The sequence below is a fragment of the Salmo salar genome, chromosome 10, assembly GCF_965601325.2.
Source record: "Salmo salar chromosome 10, fSalSal1, whole genome shotgun sequence".
NCBI classification, from domain to species: Eukaryota; Metazoa; Chordata; class Actinopteri; order Salmoniformes; family Salmonidae; genus Salmo; species Salmo salar.
The window spans coordinates 25,272,533-25,289,255 of NC_138300.1; the positions used below are offsets into that span (position 1 = coordinate 25,272,533).

At 41.7% G+C, this 16,723-nt stretch overlaps 1 protein-coding gene across 2 annotated transcripts in view; it reads right to left on the minus strand.

Moving 5' to 3' along the window:
• The window catches only part of LOC106613842 (protein ENL), a 33,053-nt gene that overhangs the window by 15,393 nt on the left and 937 nt on the right, over window positions 1-16,723 (minus strand). For both annotated transcript variants that reach the window (XM_082956831.1, XM_082956830.1), the window contains exons 2-4: window positions 5,615-5,795; window positions 1,719-1,801; window positions 33-176 (exon numbers count right to left, since the gene is read on the minus strand). In XM_082956831.1, coding sequence (XP_082812957.1) covers window positions 33-176; window positions 1,719-1,801; window positions 5,615-5,795 — 408 coding nt within the window. The remainder of the gene's footprint in view (window positions 1-32; window positions 177-1,718; window positions 1,802-5,614; window positions 5,796-16,723) is intronic.

The window sequence follows — 16,723 nt, forward strand, 5'->3', positions numbered from 1 at the left end:
TCATCCCACATGCATCCCTTTCCCCATCTTACCCCTCCAGCCTTGACCAGCTTGCGTCTGAACTCCCGTGTGGGGTTGTTAAAGGTGAGTTTCTCACAGCGCAGGTGATTGACAGGGGGGTTCCCCTCCAGGTTCAGGAAGAGGTCATAGTTGAAACACACCTTCTTAGGCTCCTCCTGTAAAATAATAATGAGTTCACATATCTAGTCAGCCTGCGCCGCCGAGCCCTGTTATGTCCTTATCAGCAACATATTATCAGCTAACAGTAAGAATAGCCGATACCCTGCCAAGTCAATAAGAAGCATATCTGGAGTGCACACACTGATAAGCACTAACATTCCACATTGGGAGAGAACAGTAGGACATTTTGGTAAACAAACGGATGCTTTCTGATCACCCACCACTTTCAGAACATGCCAGGAGTCATAGAGTTACAAATAAAGGACAGAGGCCAGTAAAAACAATCCCAGCAGACATACCAAATAAACTGTAGGCCCTTTTAAAACAGGACCTACAGTGACATGAGGTGCAGACAGACAGTACACCAGCCAGACAGACAATACACCAGCCAGACAGACAATACACCAGCCAGACCAGCAGCCAAAGGCCCATCACTAGCATGACCAGTGTCACCACACACAGCCGCAGTATCACTAGCATGACCAGTGTTGGGTCTGCAGTCCAAACACTTAGAAGACACACCCTATCCCCTCAGCCCTCAAATTAAGTGGACACTTTTGATGACGTATCATGACATCTGACGATATACAAGGGGCGAGGGAGGAAGGAATGATTTTTTAATGGACCGCCCTTGCCCGGAAATTCGTCACTCGTTCATCCCGCGATGATTGTGTTTTCAGCCACCGGTAGCTTGTGGGTGCTTTATATGCCCTACAGTCAATTATGATTGCATATCTACTAACATTAAATATATAATTATTAATATACGCTTACTGTATGATAGCTAGCAAATTATTTAGCTAACTAGCGTTAGCCTGCCTAGCTGGAACTTCTGAAGGAGGGAAAACATTTTACTTCTACAATTTCCAAAACCTAACAAAAACATCATTACTTTTACGAGACGCGTTTGTGCCGTCATGTGCATTAGTAGCACAATTTAACTTATTTACATTTGTTTTTACACTTGTATATTGACTCCATATTGACATTGCGGTTTTAAGTTTTGGCTTTGGCTGACTTTTCTTAGTGGATGTACAATCGTCACAAACTGAATTATGGGGAGTTTCAGGCCCCGAAGTGAACACAATTGTACACTCGCAACTGCGACTAAAAACGAGGGCTGAGGGGCTTATGTTGCAAACTTCCCTTGTTTGGCTAATCATTTGGATTCCACCAAGGGCATAAGGCGAGGGTAAGTGGAAGAGGGTGTGTCTTTTATGAGTTTGAACCGCAGCCCTGGTGTCTCCACACACACCGTCACATGACTAAAAGCAGCAAATGAACCACGTGCGCACATTGAATACCAACCAAACGACATGAATATTGATAGACTCAAAGAAAGAAAAACTATTGAGACTGTGCCAATTAATATAAACAAGCCATTGTAGGAGAACTATATCAGATTTGATTTCAGGAAAAGGCTTAGAGCACCAGAGAAAATCTTATCCATTAGGAATCACATGTAACAGTAGCCCACATTCTGAGGGATAGTGACACTTAACATAGTACCATTACAGAGGCTGTGACTGAGCTCTCACCTTGTTCTTGAAGTAGACCTCGATGGGCATGAGGAAACCAGCGTAGCCAGACTCCTCCACTTTGTATGGTGGCTCCTTGCATACTGAAGAGACAACACAAGCACATCAGCCCCATACATTCAGGTGGATAACATCAACGGTCATTGCTAGATAGCTAATGGGGAACTAGCTCCAGCCTCCCTGGGAGAGCCAGTCATTACAACCTAAAGCTTGTGGGAGCCACCATGGGCAGTAACCATAATGATCACCACCATGGGCAGTAACCATAATGATCACCACCATGGGCAGTAACCATAATGATCACCACCATGGGCAGTAACCATAATGATCACCACCATGGGCAGTAACCATAATGATCACCACCATGGGCAGTAACCATAATGATCACCACCATGGGCAGTAACCATAATGATCACCACCATGGGCAGTGACCCTAAGCTTTACAGTGACTTAATGAGGTGAGATGTGCCTGGTCTGGAGAAGACGTTGTTTGGTGAAGTTCAACACTAACGGGGAAAAAAGACAATGCAACGGCACTCACTTGGTAAAATCATACCGAGCAACATGCACGTTAGATGTAGTAGGCAATGCTCTATAGTAGAGGTCGACCGATTAATTAGGGCGGATTTCAAGTTTTCATAACAAAATCGGTAATCTGCATTTTTGGAAGCCGATTACACTGCATTCCACGAGGAAACTGCATGGCAGGTTGACCACCTGTTACGCGAGTGCAGCAAGGAGCCAAGGTAAGTTGCCAGCTAGCATTAAACTTATCTTATAAAAAAAACAATCTTCACATATTCACTAGTTAACTACACATGGTTGATGATATTACTAAGTTAACTAGCTTGTCCTGTGTTGCATATAATCAATGCGGTGCCTGTTAATTTATCATCGAATCACAGCCTACTTCACCAAACGGGGGATGATTTAACAAAAGCGCATTCACGAAAATCGTGCCTAACCATAAACATCAATGCCTTTCTTAAAATCAATACACAAAAGTACATTTTTTTTAAACCTGCATGTTTAGTTAAAAATAAATTCATGTTAGCAGGCAATATTAACTAGGGAAATTGTGTCACTTCTCTTGCGTTCATTGCACGCAGAGTCAGGTTTTTGCAACAGTTTGGGCCGCCTGGCTCGTTGCGAACTAATTTGCCAGAATTTTACATAATTATGACATAACATTGAAGGTTGTGCAATGTTACAGCAATATTTAGACTTAGGGTTGCCACCCGTTCGATAAAATACAGAACAGTTCCGTATTTCACTGAAAGAATAAACGTTTTGTGTTTTCTAAATGATCGTTTCCGAATTTGACCATATTAATGACCAACGGCTCGTATTTCTGTGATTATTATATTATAATTAAGTCTATGGTTTGATAGCGCAGTCTGACTGAGTGGTGGTAGGCGCCAGGAGGCTCATAAGTGATCATTCAAACTTTACTGCGTTTGCCAGAAGCTCTTAGAAATGCTTGCTTCACAGCGCTGTTTATCACTTCAAGCCTATAAACTCCCGAGATTAGGCTGGCAATACTATAGTGCATATAAGAACATCCAATAGTCAAAGGTATATGAAATACAAATGGTAGAGAGAGAAATAGTCGACGCGCCATAATTCCTATAACTTCTTAACTGGGAATATTGAACCACCAGCTTTCATATGTTCTCACCAAGGAACTTAAACGTTAGCTTTTTTACATGGCACATATTGCACTTTTACTTTCTTCTCCAACACTGTGTTTTTGTATTATTTAAACCAAATTGAGCATGTTTCATTATTTATTTGAGACTAAATAGATTTTATTTATATATATTAAGTTAAAATAAAAGTGTTCATTGTTCATTCAGTATTGTTGTAATTGTCATTATTACACACACACACACAGTTGAAGTCGGAAGTTTACATACACTTAGGTGGGAGTCATTAAAACTCGTTTTTCAACCACTCCACAAACTTCTTGTTAAACTATAGTTTTGGCAAGTTGGTTAGGACATCTACTTGGTGCATGACACAAGTAATTTTTCCAACAATTGTTTACAGACAGATTATTTCACTGTATCACAATTCCAGTGGGTCAGAAGTTTACATACACTAAGTTGACTGTGCCTTTAAAGAGCTTAGAAAATTCCAGAAAATGTCATGGCTTTAGAAGCCTCTGATAGCCTAATTGACATCATTTGAGTCAATTGGAGGTGTACCTGTGGATGCATTTCAACGCCTACCTTCAAACTCGGTGTCTCTTTGCTTGATATCATGGGAAAATCAAAAGAAATCAGCCAAGACCTCAGAAAAAAAATTGTAGACCTCCACAAGTCTGGTTCATCCTTGGGAGCAATTTCCCAACACCTGAAGGTACAACGTTCATCTGTACAAACAATAGTACGCAAGTATAAACACCATGGGACCACGCAGCCGTCATACCGCTCAGGAAGGAGACACGTTCTATCTCCTAGAGATGAACGTACTTGGTGCGAAAAGTGCAAATCAATCCCAGAACAGCAGCAAAGGACCTTGAAGATTCCGGATGAAACAGGTACATACGCATCTATATCCACAGTAAAACGAGTCCTATATCGACATAACCTGAAAGGCCGCTCGGCAAGGAAGAAGCCACTGCTCCAAAACCGCCATACAAAAGCCAGACTACGGTTTGCAACTGCACATGGGGACAAAGATTGTACTTTTTGGAGAAATGTCCTCTGGTCTGATGAAACAAAAATAGAACTGTTTGACAATAATGACCATCATTACGTTTTGAGGAAAAAGGGGGAGGCTTGCAAGCCGAAGAACACCATCCCAACCATGAAGGACGGGGGTGGCAGCATCATGTTGTGGAGGTACTTTGCTGCAGGAGGGACTGGTGCACTTCACAAAATAGATGGCATCATGAGGCAGGAAAATTATGTGGATATACTGAAGCAACATCTCAAGACATCAGTCAGGAAGTTAAAGCTTGGTCGTAAATGGGTCTTCCAAATGGACAATGACCCCAAGCATACTTCCAAAGTTGGACAACAAAGTCAAGGTATTGGAGTGGCCATCACAAATCCCTGAACTCAATCCTATAGAAATGTTATGTGCAGAACTGAAAAAGCATGTGCGAGCAAGGAGGCCTACAAACCTGACTCAGTTACACCAGCTCTGTCAGGAGGAATGGGCCAAAATTCACCCAACTTATTGTGGGAAGCTTGTGGAAGGCTACCCGAAACGTTTGACCCAAGTTAAGCAATTTAAAGGCAATGCTACCAAATACTAATTGAGTGTATGTAAATTTCTGACCCACTGGGAATGCGATGAAAGAAATAAAAGCTGAAATAAATCACTCTACTATTATTCTGACATTTCACATTCTTAAAATAAAAAGTGGTGATCCTAACTGACCAAAGACAAGGAATTTTTACTAGGATTAAATGTCAGGAATTGTGAAAAACGGAGTTTAAATGTACGTGGCTAAGGTGTATGTAAACTTCTGACTTCAACTGTATATATTAAAATTTAGAGGAGAGGATTCACCTTGACAACTTTGTCTTGACATCCTCTCCTCAAAATTATAATATATACAGTTGAAGTCGGAAGTTTACATACACCTTAGCCAAAAAGAGCCGATACCGACACACACATACAAATCGGCTGGTTAATCGGTATCGGCTTTTTTTGGTCCTCCAATAATTGGTATCGGCGTTGAAAAACCTTTTTTTTTATTAAATCGGTCGACCTCTACTCTATAGGCCTTCTGTGTGTGTGCACATCACACTACCAAAGTTGTCAAGGTGAATCCTCTCTCCGCTCCCCAGACAAAAACAAACAAAGTAATCACAGAACCAGTTTGAGGCAAGTTCATTTGTGTGTGTGTTTGTGTGTGCATGAGTATGCTTTGTCCGACCCACCTCTCTTGGGTTTGGGGAAGCTCTCATGTAGCCGGAAGACAACCTTCTCCACAAAGTGCTGTATGTCCCCAGTCTCAGGCCCTCGCACAAACACCATCCAGTCGTGGGTAAAGCCCTCCGTGGTCACCTTCTTCCTCAACTGGGCTCGGTGTCCTAGCTCCAGCTTCACCTGCACTGTGCACTGCAGACACAAGGTCAAGGTCAGACACAAGGTCAGTGCCTTCAGAAAGTATTCCCACCCCTTTCCTTTTTCCACATTTTGATGTTAGAGCCCAAATTTAAAATGGATTAAATGTTATTTTTTTGTCACTGGCCTACACACAATACCCCATAATGTTAAACTGGAAGTATGTTTACTCAAAATTATTTTATAAATTAAAAATGAAAAGCTGAAATGCTGAAATGCCTTGAGTCAATAAGTAAGTATTCAACCCCTTTATTATGGCAAATCTAAATTAGTTCAGGAGTCAAAATGTGCTTAACCTGTTGGGGCTAGGGGGCAGTATTTGCACGGCCGGGAAAAAAAACGTACCCGATTTAAACTGGTTACTACTCTTGCCCAGAAACGAGAATATGCATATAATTAGTAGATTTGGATAGAAAACACTCTAAAGTTTCTAAAACAGTTTGAATGGTGTCTGTGAGTATAACAGAACTCATATGGCAGGCCAAAACCTGAGAAGATTCCATACAGGAAGTGCCCTGTCTGACAATTTGTTCTCCTTCTGTGGCATCTCTGCTGTAACGTGACATTTTCTAAGGCTTCCATTGGCTCTCAGAAGGCGCCAGAAAGTGGAATGACGTCTCTCCTGTCTCTGGGCGAAAAACAACAGGAGATTTTGTGAGTGGTCAGGCTGAGAACAGTGACAATGGAGATGCGCGTTCATGTGAATTCTCCATTTTTTTCTTTCAGCCTTTGAATGAATACAACGTCGCCTGGTTGGAATATTATCGCTATTTTACGAGAAAAATAGCATACAAATTGATTAAACAGTGTTTGACATGCTTCAAAGTTCGGTAATGGAATATTTTGAAATTTGTCACGAAATGCACTCGCGCGTCACCCTTCGGATACTGACCTGAACGCACGAACAAAACGGAGGTATTTGAATATAACTATGGATTATTTGGAACCAAAACAACATTTGTTGTTGAAGTAGAAGTCCTGGGAGTGCATTCTGACGAAGAAAAGCAAAGGTAATCCAATTTTTCTTATAGTAAATCTGAGTTTGGTGAGGGCCAAACTTGGTGGGTGTCAAATTAGCTAGCCGTGATGGCCGGCTATGTACTCAGAATATTGCAAAATGTGCTTTCGCCGAAAAGCTATTTTAAAATCGGACACCGCAATTGCATAAAAGGAGTTCTGTATCTATAATTCTTAAAATAATTGTTATGTTTTTTGTTTACGTTTATCGTGAGTAATTTAGTAAATTCACCGGAAGTTTGCGGTGGGTATGCTAGTTCTGAACATCACATGCTAATGTAAAAAGCTGGTTTTTGATATAAATATGAACTTGATTGAACAAAATATGCATGTATTGTATAACATAATGTCCTAGGAGTGTCATCTGATGAAGATCAAAGGTTAGTGCTGCATTTAGCTGTGGTTTTGGTTTTTGTGACATATATGCTTGCTTTGAAAATGGCTGTGTGATTATTTTTGGCAGGGTACTCTCCTGACATAATCTAATGTTTTGCTTTCGCTGTAAAGCCTTTTTGAAATCGGACAATGTGGTTAGATTAACAAGAGTCTTGTCTTTAAAATGGTGTAAAATAGTCATATGTTTGAGAAATTGAAGTTATAGCATTTGAGGTATTTGTATTTCGTGCCACGCGATTCCACTGGCTGTTGACTTAGGTGGGACGCAAACGTCCCACCTTGCCCAGGGAGGTTAACAAGTCACATAATAAATTGCATGGACTCACTGTGTGCAATAATAGTGTTCAACATGATTTTTGAATGACTAACATACCTCATCTCTGTATCCCACACACACAATTATCTGTAAGGTCCCTCAGTTGAGCAGTGAATTTCAAACAGATTGAACTACAAAAACCAGGGAGGTTTTCCAATGCCTCGCAAAGAAGGGTACCTATTGAGCATGGTGAAGTTATTAGTTACACGTTGGTGTATCGTATTGACACCCAGTCACTACAAAGATACAGGCGTCCTTCCTAACTCAGTTGCTGGAGAGGAAGGACAACGGTGGCCAATGGTGACTTTAAAACAGTTACAGAGTTTAATGGCTGTGATTGGAGAAAACTGAGGATGGATCAAAAATATTGTAGTAACGCCACAATAATAACCTAATTGACAGAGTGAAAAGAAGGAAGTCTGTACTAGAGGTCGACTAGAGGTCGAAATCTAGGGCAGATTTCAAGTTTTCATAACAATCAGTAATCGGCATTTTTGGACACAGATCATGGCCGATTACATTGCACTCCAAGAGGAGACTGCGTGGCAGGCTGACTACCTGTTATGCGAGTGCAGAAAGGAGCCAAGGTAAGATGCTAGCTAGCATTAAACTTGTCTTGTAAAAAAAACTAATCTTCACATAATCACTAGTTAACTACACATGGTTGATATTACTAGTTTATCTAGCTTGTCCTGCGTTGCATATAATCGATGCTGTGCCTGTTAACGTCTCTTGGGTAGGGGGCAGTATTTTCACGTCCGGATGAAAAGCGTGCCCAAAGTAAACGGCCTGTTTCACAGGCCCAGAAGCTAGGATATGCATATAATTGGTAGATTTGGATAGAAAACACTCTAAAGTTTCTAAAACTGTTAAAATTATGTCTGTGTGTATAACAGAATTGATATGGCAGGCGAAACCCCGAGGACAAACCAACAACAACAAAAAGCCTACCACTGTTTTCAATGGCTGTCACTTCAATTATAAGGCGAAATCCTCCCAGATTGCAGTTCCTAGGGCTTCCACTAGATGTCAGTCTTTAGAAAGAGTTTCATAATGGTTTTTGGAAAAATGAGCCAGAAATTGTCGTTTTTTTTAGGTGGCTCCCATTTTGGCTGTAGTGTTTCCAAGCGCGTGGAAGAGAGCGTCTTCTTTGTTATTTTTCTCCGGTAAAGACAACAATGATTCTCCGTCTTAGAATTGTATCGTTTATTTACGTATTAGGGTACCTAAGGTTTGATTATAAACGTTGTTTGACTTGTTTGGAAAATTTTATTAGTAACGTTTGGGATTCATTTTGTATGCATTTTGATGGAGGGGAACTGGGTGGATTATTGACTGAAGCGCGCCAGCTAAACTGAGTTTTTATGGATATAAAGAAGGACATTATCAAACAAAAGGACCATTTGTGATGTACCTGGGACCTTTGAGTGCCAACAGAAGAGCAAAGGTAAGGCATTTATTATATCGCTATTTCTGACTTTCGTGGCGCACCTGCCTGGTTGAAATATGTTTTTCATGCTTTTGTATGCGGGGCGCTGTCCTCAGATAATCGCATGGTGTGCTTTCGCCGTAAAGCCTTTTTGAAAACTGACACAGCGGCTGGATTAACAAGAAGTTAAGCTTTATTTTGATGTATTACACTTGTGATTTTAAGAAAGTTAAATATTTATAATTCTGTAGTTTGAATTTCAAGCTCTGCAATTTCACCGAATGTTGGCCAGGTGGGACGCTACCGTCACACAAGAAGTTAATTTATCATTGAATCACAACCTACTTCGCCAAAACGGGTGATTTAACAAGCGCATTCGCGAAAAAAGCACTATCGTAGCACCAATTTGTACCTAAACATTTACATCAACGCCTTTCTTAAAATCAATACACAAGTATATCTTTTAATTTCTCATATTTTATTTATATTTTTATAAAAAAGTTTATGTTTATTGTTTTGTTTATTTTAATTATACTTTCTTTATTATTATATATTTTTTTTCTTTTTCTTTCTTTCTTTCTTTTTTAATTTTTTATATTTTCGTTATTATTCATATATATATATATATATTTGTAAATTATTATTATAAATTTTATTTTGTTTATTTATTTTATTTGTTTCTTATATTTAATTTATTAATAATTTTTTTTTCCTATTTTTTTTTATATTTGTTTTTTTTTTTTTATTAATTTTTTTATTTCTTTTTTTTATTTTTTTTATTTTTTAAATCGGCAGATTAATCTGGATCGGCTTTTTTTGGTCCTCCAATAAATCGGTTTCGTCGTTGAAAAATCATAAAAATCGGTCAACCTCTAGACTGTACAGAATACAAATATTCCAAAACATGCATCCTGTTTGTAACAAGGCACTAAAGTAATACTTCAAAAAATGTGGCAAAGCAATTCACTTTTTGTCCTGAATACAAAGTGCAACGTTTGGGGCAAATCCAATACAACACATTACTGAGAACCAAGCATTGTGGTGGCTGCTGTTATGGGTATGCTTGTAAATGGTAAGGACTGGGAAGTATTTCAGGATAACAAAGAAACGGAATGGAGCTAAGCACAGGCAAAATCCTAGAGGAAAACCTGGCTCAGTCTGCATTCCACTAGACACTGGGAGATTCATTCACCTTTCAGCAGGACAATAACCTAAAACAAGGCCAAATCGATACTGGAGTTGCTTACCAAGAAGACAGTGAATATTCCGGAGTGGCCAAGGAAGTTTTACCATAGATTTTCAAGCAGATTTAAGTTAAGACTTGAAAATGGTTGTCCAGCAGTGATCAACAACCAATTTGACAGAACTTGAAGAATTATGAAAATAATAAAATGGGCAAATATTGTACAATCCAGGTGTGCAAAGCTCTTAGAGACTTACCCAGAAAGACTCACAGCTGTAATTTGCTGCCAAAGTTGAATTTAACATGTATTGACTGGGGGTGTGAATACTAACGTAATTGAGATCTTTTTGTTTTTAATTTTCAATACATTTGTTAAAATGTCTAAAAACATGTTTTCACTTTGTCAATATGGGGTATTGTGTTTAGATGGATGAGGAAATGTTTTTATCAAGTTTGAATTCACTCTGTAACAACAAAATGTGGAATAAGTCAAGAGGTAGGAATACTTTCTGAAGGCACTGTAGCAAAGAAAAAAAGAAAAAAAAAATCAGTAGGCCTAGCATTTATTTATTTCACCAGGTAGGCTAGTTGAGAACAAGTTCTCATTTACAACTGCGACCTGGCCAAGATAAAGCAAAGCAGTGCAACACAAACAGAGTTACACATGGAATAAACAAACATACAGTCAATAATACAATAGAAAAAAGTCTATATACAGTGTGTGCAAATGAGGTAGGATAACGGAGGTAAGGCAATAAATAGGCCATAGTCGCAAAATAATTACAATATAGCAATTAAACACTGGAGTGATAGATGTGCAGAAGATGACTGTGCAAGCAGAGATACTGGGGTGCAAAGGAGCAAAATAAAAATAATAAATAAAAGTATGGGGATGAGGTAGTTGGATGGGCTATTTACAGATGGGCTATGTACAGGTGCAGTGATCTGCTCTGACAGCTGGTACTTAAAGCTAGTGAGGGAGATGAGTCCCCAGCTTCAGTGATTTTTGCAGTTCGTTCCAGTCATTGGCAGTAGAGAACTGGAAGGAAATGCGGCCGAAGGAGGAATTGGCTTTGGGGGTGACCAGTGAAATATACCTGCTGGAGCGCGTGCTACGTGTGGGTGCTATTATGGTGACAAGTGAGCTGAGATAAGGCGGGGCTTTACCTAGCAAAAACTTAGAGATGACTTGGAGCCAGTGGGTTTGGCGACGAATATGAAGCGAGGGCCAGCCAACGAGAGCATACAGGTCGTAATGGTGGGTAGTATTTGGGGCTTTGGTGACAAAACAGATGGCACTGTGATAACTGGATAACAGTTTCCTGAGTAGAGTGTTGGAGGATATTTTGTAAACGACGTCGCCGAAGTCAAGTATCGGTAGGATAGTCAGTTTTACGAGGGTATGTTTGGCAGCATGACTGAAGGATGCTTTGGTGCGAAATAGGAAGCCGATTCTAGATTTACTTTTGGATTGGAGATGCTTAATGTGAGTCTGGAAGGAGAGTTTACAGTCTAACCAGACACCTAGGTATTTGTAGTTGTCCACATATTCTAAGTCAGAACCGTCCAGAGTAGTGATGCTGGACGGGCGGGCAGGTGTGGGCAGCGATCGGTTGAAGAGCATGCGTTTAGTTTTACTTGCATTTAAGTGCAGTTGGAGGCCATGGAAAAAGTTGTATGGCATTGAAGCTCGTCTGGAGGTTAGTTAACACAGTGTCCAAAGAAGGGCCAGAAGTATACAGAATGGTGTCGTCTGCGTAGAGGTGGATCAGAGAATCACCAGCAGCAAGAGCGACATTGATGTATACAGAGAAAAGAGTCGGCCCGATGATTGAACCCTGTGGCACCCCCATAGAGACTGCCAGAGGTCAGGACAACAGGCACTCCGATTTGACACACTGAACTCTGTCTGATAAGTAGTTGGTGAACCAGGCGAGGCAGTCATTTGAGAAACCAAGGCTGTTTAGTCTGCCGATAAGAATGTGGTGATTGACAGCGTCGAAAACCTTGGCCAGGTCGATGAACACAGCATTGTCTCTTATCGATGGCGGTTATGATATTGTTTAGGACCTTGACCGTGGCTGAGGTGCACCCATGACCAGCTCGGAAACCAGATTGCATAGCGGAGAAGGTACGGTGGGATTCAAAATGGTCAGTAATCTGTTTGTTAACTTGGCTTTCGAAGACCTTAGAAAGGCACGGTAGGATAGATATAGGTCTGTAGCAGTTTGGGTCTAGAGTGTCTCCCCCTTTGAAGAAGGGGATGACCGCGGCAGATTTCCAATCTTTGGGGATCTCAGACAATACGAAAGAGAGGTTGAACAGACTAGTAATAGTGGTTACAACAATGGCGGCAGATAATTTTAGAAAGAGAGGGTCCAGATTGTCTAGGCCTGCTGATTTGTAGGGATCCAGATTATGCAGCTCTTTCAGAATATCATCTATCTGGATTTGGGTGAAGAAGAAATGGGGGAGGCTTGGGCAAGTTGCTGTGGGGGGTGTAAGGCTGTTGACCGGGGTAGGGTTAGCCAGGTGGAAAGCATGGCCAGCCGTAGAAAAATGCTTATTGAAATTCTCAATTATCGCAGATTTATCGGTGGTGACAGTGTTTCCTAGCCTCAGTGCAGTGGGCAGCTGGGAGGAGGTGCTCTTATTCTCCATGGACTTTACAGTGTCCCAGAACTTTGGCGTTTGTGCTACAGGATGCAAATTTATGTTTGAAAAAGCTAGCCTTTGCTTCCTAACTGCCTGTGTATATTGGTTCCTAACGTCCCTGAAAAGTTGCATATCGCGGGGGCTATTCGATGCTAATGCAGTACGCCACAGGATGTTTTTGTGCTGGTCAAGGGCAGTCAGGTCTGGAGTGAACCAAGGGCTATATCTGTTCCTGGTTCTACATTTTTGGAATGGGGCATGCTTATTTAAGATGGTGAGGAAAGCACTTTTAAAGAATAACCAGGCATCCTCTACTGACGGAATGAGGTGAATATCCTTCCAGGATACCCGGGCCAGGTCGATTAGAAAGGCCTGCTCGCTGAAGTGTTTTAGGGAGCGTTTGACAGTGATGAGGGGTGGTCGTTAGACCGCAGACCCATTACAGACGCAGGCAATGAGGCAGTGATCGCTGAGATCCTGGTTGAAAACAGCAGCGGTGTATTTGGAGGGCAGGTTGGTTAGGATGATATCTATGAGGGTGCCCGTGTTTACAGATTTGGGTTGTACGTGGTAGGTTCATTGATAATTTGTGTGAGATTCAGGGCATCAAATTTAGATTGTTAAGCATGTCCCAGTTTAGATCACCTAACAGCACGAGCTTTGAAGATATATGGGGGGCAATCAGTTCACATATGGTGTCCAGGGCACAGCTGGGGGCAGGTGGTGGTCTATAACAAGCGGCAACGGTGAGAGACTTGTTTCTGGAAAGGTGGATTTTTAAAAGTAGAAGCTCAAATTGTTTGGGCACAGACCTGGATAGTAAGACAGAACTCTGCAGGCCCTCTCTGCAGTAGATTGCAACTCCGCCCCCTTTGGCAGTTCTATCTTGTCGGAAAATGTTATAGTTAGGGATGGAAATTTCAGAGTTTTTGGAAGATCTTCCTAAGCCAGGATTCAGACACGGCTAGGTCATCCGGGTTGGCAGAGTGTGCTAAGGCAGTGAATAAAACAAACTTAGAGAGGAGGCTTCTAATGCTAACATGCATGAAACCAAGGCTTTTACGGTTACAGAAGTCAACAAATGAGAGCGCCTGGGGAATGGGAGTGGAGCTTGGCACTGCAGGGCCTGGATTAACCTCTACATCAGAGGACCAGAGGACGGGTAGGATAAGGGTACGGCTAAAGGCTATAAGAACTGGTCATCTAGTCCATTCATAACAGAGAGTAAAAGGAGCAGGTTTCTGGGCACGGTAGAATAGATTCAAGGTATAATGTACAGAGAAAAAGTATGGTAGGATTTGAATACCATGGAGATAAACCTATGCACTAAGTGACAATGAGAGAGATATTGTCTCTAGAAACATCATTTAAACCAGCTGAGGTCACCGCATAGGTGGGAGTTGGAACTAAAGGGTTAACTAAGGCATATTGAGCAGGGCTAGAGGCTCTACAGTGAAATAAGGCAATAATTACTAACCAAAACAGCAATGGACAAGGCATATTGACATTAGGGAGAGGCATGCGTAGCCGAGTGATCATAGGGGTCCAGTGACTGGCTCGGGCCGGAGACACGGCGATTCAGGCAGCTAGCGGGCCGGGGCTAGCAAGATAGCAAAAGGGCCTTAGAGGGACATCGCGACGGAAGAAGTCTGTTGTAGCCCCCTCGTGCTCTAACATCGGCAGACCAGTCGTCGTGGATCAGCAGGGCTCTGTGTGGTAAAAGGGTCCAGGCTAATTGGCAAAATAGGTATAGTGGCCAAAGAATTTGTCCGATGGGCCACTTAAGCTAACCGATATCCGATCATATATGCTCTAGACAGCTAGCGGGCATGGCCAGCAGATGGGTACTCAGGGGACGTTGTGACAGAGGAGCCAGCTGATAAACCCCCTTGTGCGAATTATGTCAGTAGTCCAGTCGTGATGGGTCGGCGGGGGTCCAGGCCAATTGTCAAAATAGGTATTGTAGCCCAAGGAGTGGCTGATGGACCTCTTCGGCTAGCCGGGAGATGGGCCTAGCAAAGGTTAGCTCCAGGCTAATTGCGTCGGGACAGAGACATTAGCCAGGAGTGGCCACTCGGATAGCAGCTAGCTAGCTGTGATGGTCCAGGTGAAAAGGTTCAGAGCTTGCGGTAGGAATCCGGAGATATGGAGGAAAATAAGTGCGATTTGCCCTGGTTTGAGTCGCGCTGTGCAGACTGGCGAGAGTTGTCTGGGCTAATGGTAGCTGATGACCGCTAGCAGTGGCTAGCTGACTACTAGCTAGTTATCTGGCTAGCTTCTGTTGAGGGTTCTGGTTCAAAAGTAAAGAAAATAGCAGATCCATACCACATTGGGTGAAGCGGCTTGCAGGAGAGTATGTTGAAGTTGAGGTTAAGAATAATATATGCGAAGATATAAAAAAAGACATACACGGGACACGACGAGGACAAAAGACATCTGACTGCTACGCCATCTTGGTTATCACATCTAAAATTCATCAAAAGTTGTGTTTCTTTCTGACCATTTTATTGAAAACAATCACAGTAAGTTACTTAATTGTTACCGACAAATTATATGACATTGAGTAAAAACAGCTGCATTGGACTTTCAAGAAAAGGAAAATAATTATATACTACAATTTCAAAAAGTTTGTTGTTCTGAGATGACAGCCTACATGGATGGACTGTGATTCGTTTCCAAGAAAAATTATAGTTGGACGGACATCCAAATGACATGCTGCAGTGACCAGGACAGCTACTAAAGAGGAATTATGGGGGGGAGGGACAGAAAAGGCACTTTATGTCCATGCCTGAAGAATGTGGGGATTTGGCCCCTTCTTTCCGCAGTGCTCATGAGCTGTGACTGAGTGGAGAGATTAGGGGACAGGATTGAGATGAGCTGAGCTGGTTTGGCACTCTCAGCCTCACACACACCCTCCCTGGCGTCTCGCCCAGCCATTCTGTGGCAGTAATGCCCTTTAACTCCAGACGCTACCACACCCTGGGTCAGTGCAGCAGCCATGGAGCCCCTCCACATCAACCAACCAGCTCCCCAGGATCACTGGCCATCACCAAAAAGAGCTAAGAGACAACACGTAATTCATACACTGACCCTCACAGATCAGAAATCATAACAAACAAAATAGGTCTGAGATGGTTGACATTGACAAAGACTCAAGGAAAAAGACAAGAGCACCTTTACCCTGATGCTTATGCAATAAAGGTTCTTGATTCATGACAAAAAAAATTACGAAGGCTGAATGACATTCCATAATATGGTTTACTTCCCACTTCCCAGCAAGAACACGATAACAAAATACATTCAGCCGCCATCACTGTGGCAGCAAGTGAACCCCCCTAGGAAATGAACTCCTTGGCAGACAAACAGGCTCTTACAACAATGAACCCCCACGTGCCATGAAAATAACATGACCAAGGAAAAATAATCTTAAAGTCTCCTTTGATGAGGCACACAGACAATGAAAACAGACTACTCCATCAACTGAACAGACACACCTGCAGAACTTTGAGCTCTGTATGGGTGGACAGGATCCACAGCCCTTACAGAGATCATACTCTAGTCTACTCGAATTACAAAGCATGCAACTATCCCATCACTATGTGGTTTGAACATGACCATCTCTGGTGTATTATTGTGAATTGAACTGTGATTTTGATAATAGCACAAATCGTACAATGACAGAGCACAGACGTTATGATGCACAACAACATTTCCTGAAATAAGGAATGTAGCCAGAGGGCAGTTTTAGCAAAACCAAATAATTGTGGTGGTCTAGATTTCAGACTATAGAGACAAAACTTGAAATGAACAAAAATACAATGACTATCTTCTTAGATGTTTCATGGTTGTTGATGGATCGTTTTATATTTTTTTGACACTATGGGTAATCAGGCTAAAAATATGAGTCCTTGTCACGGAATTCCATT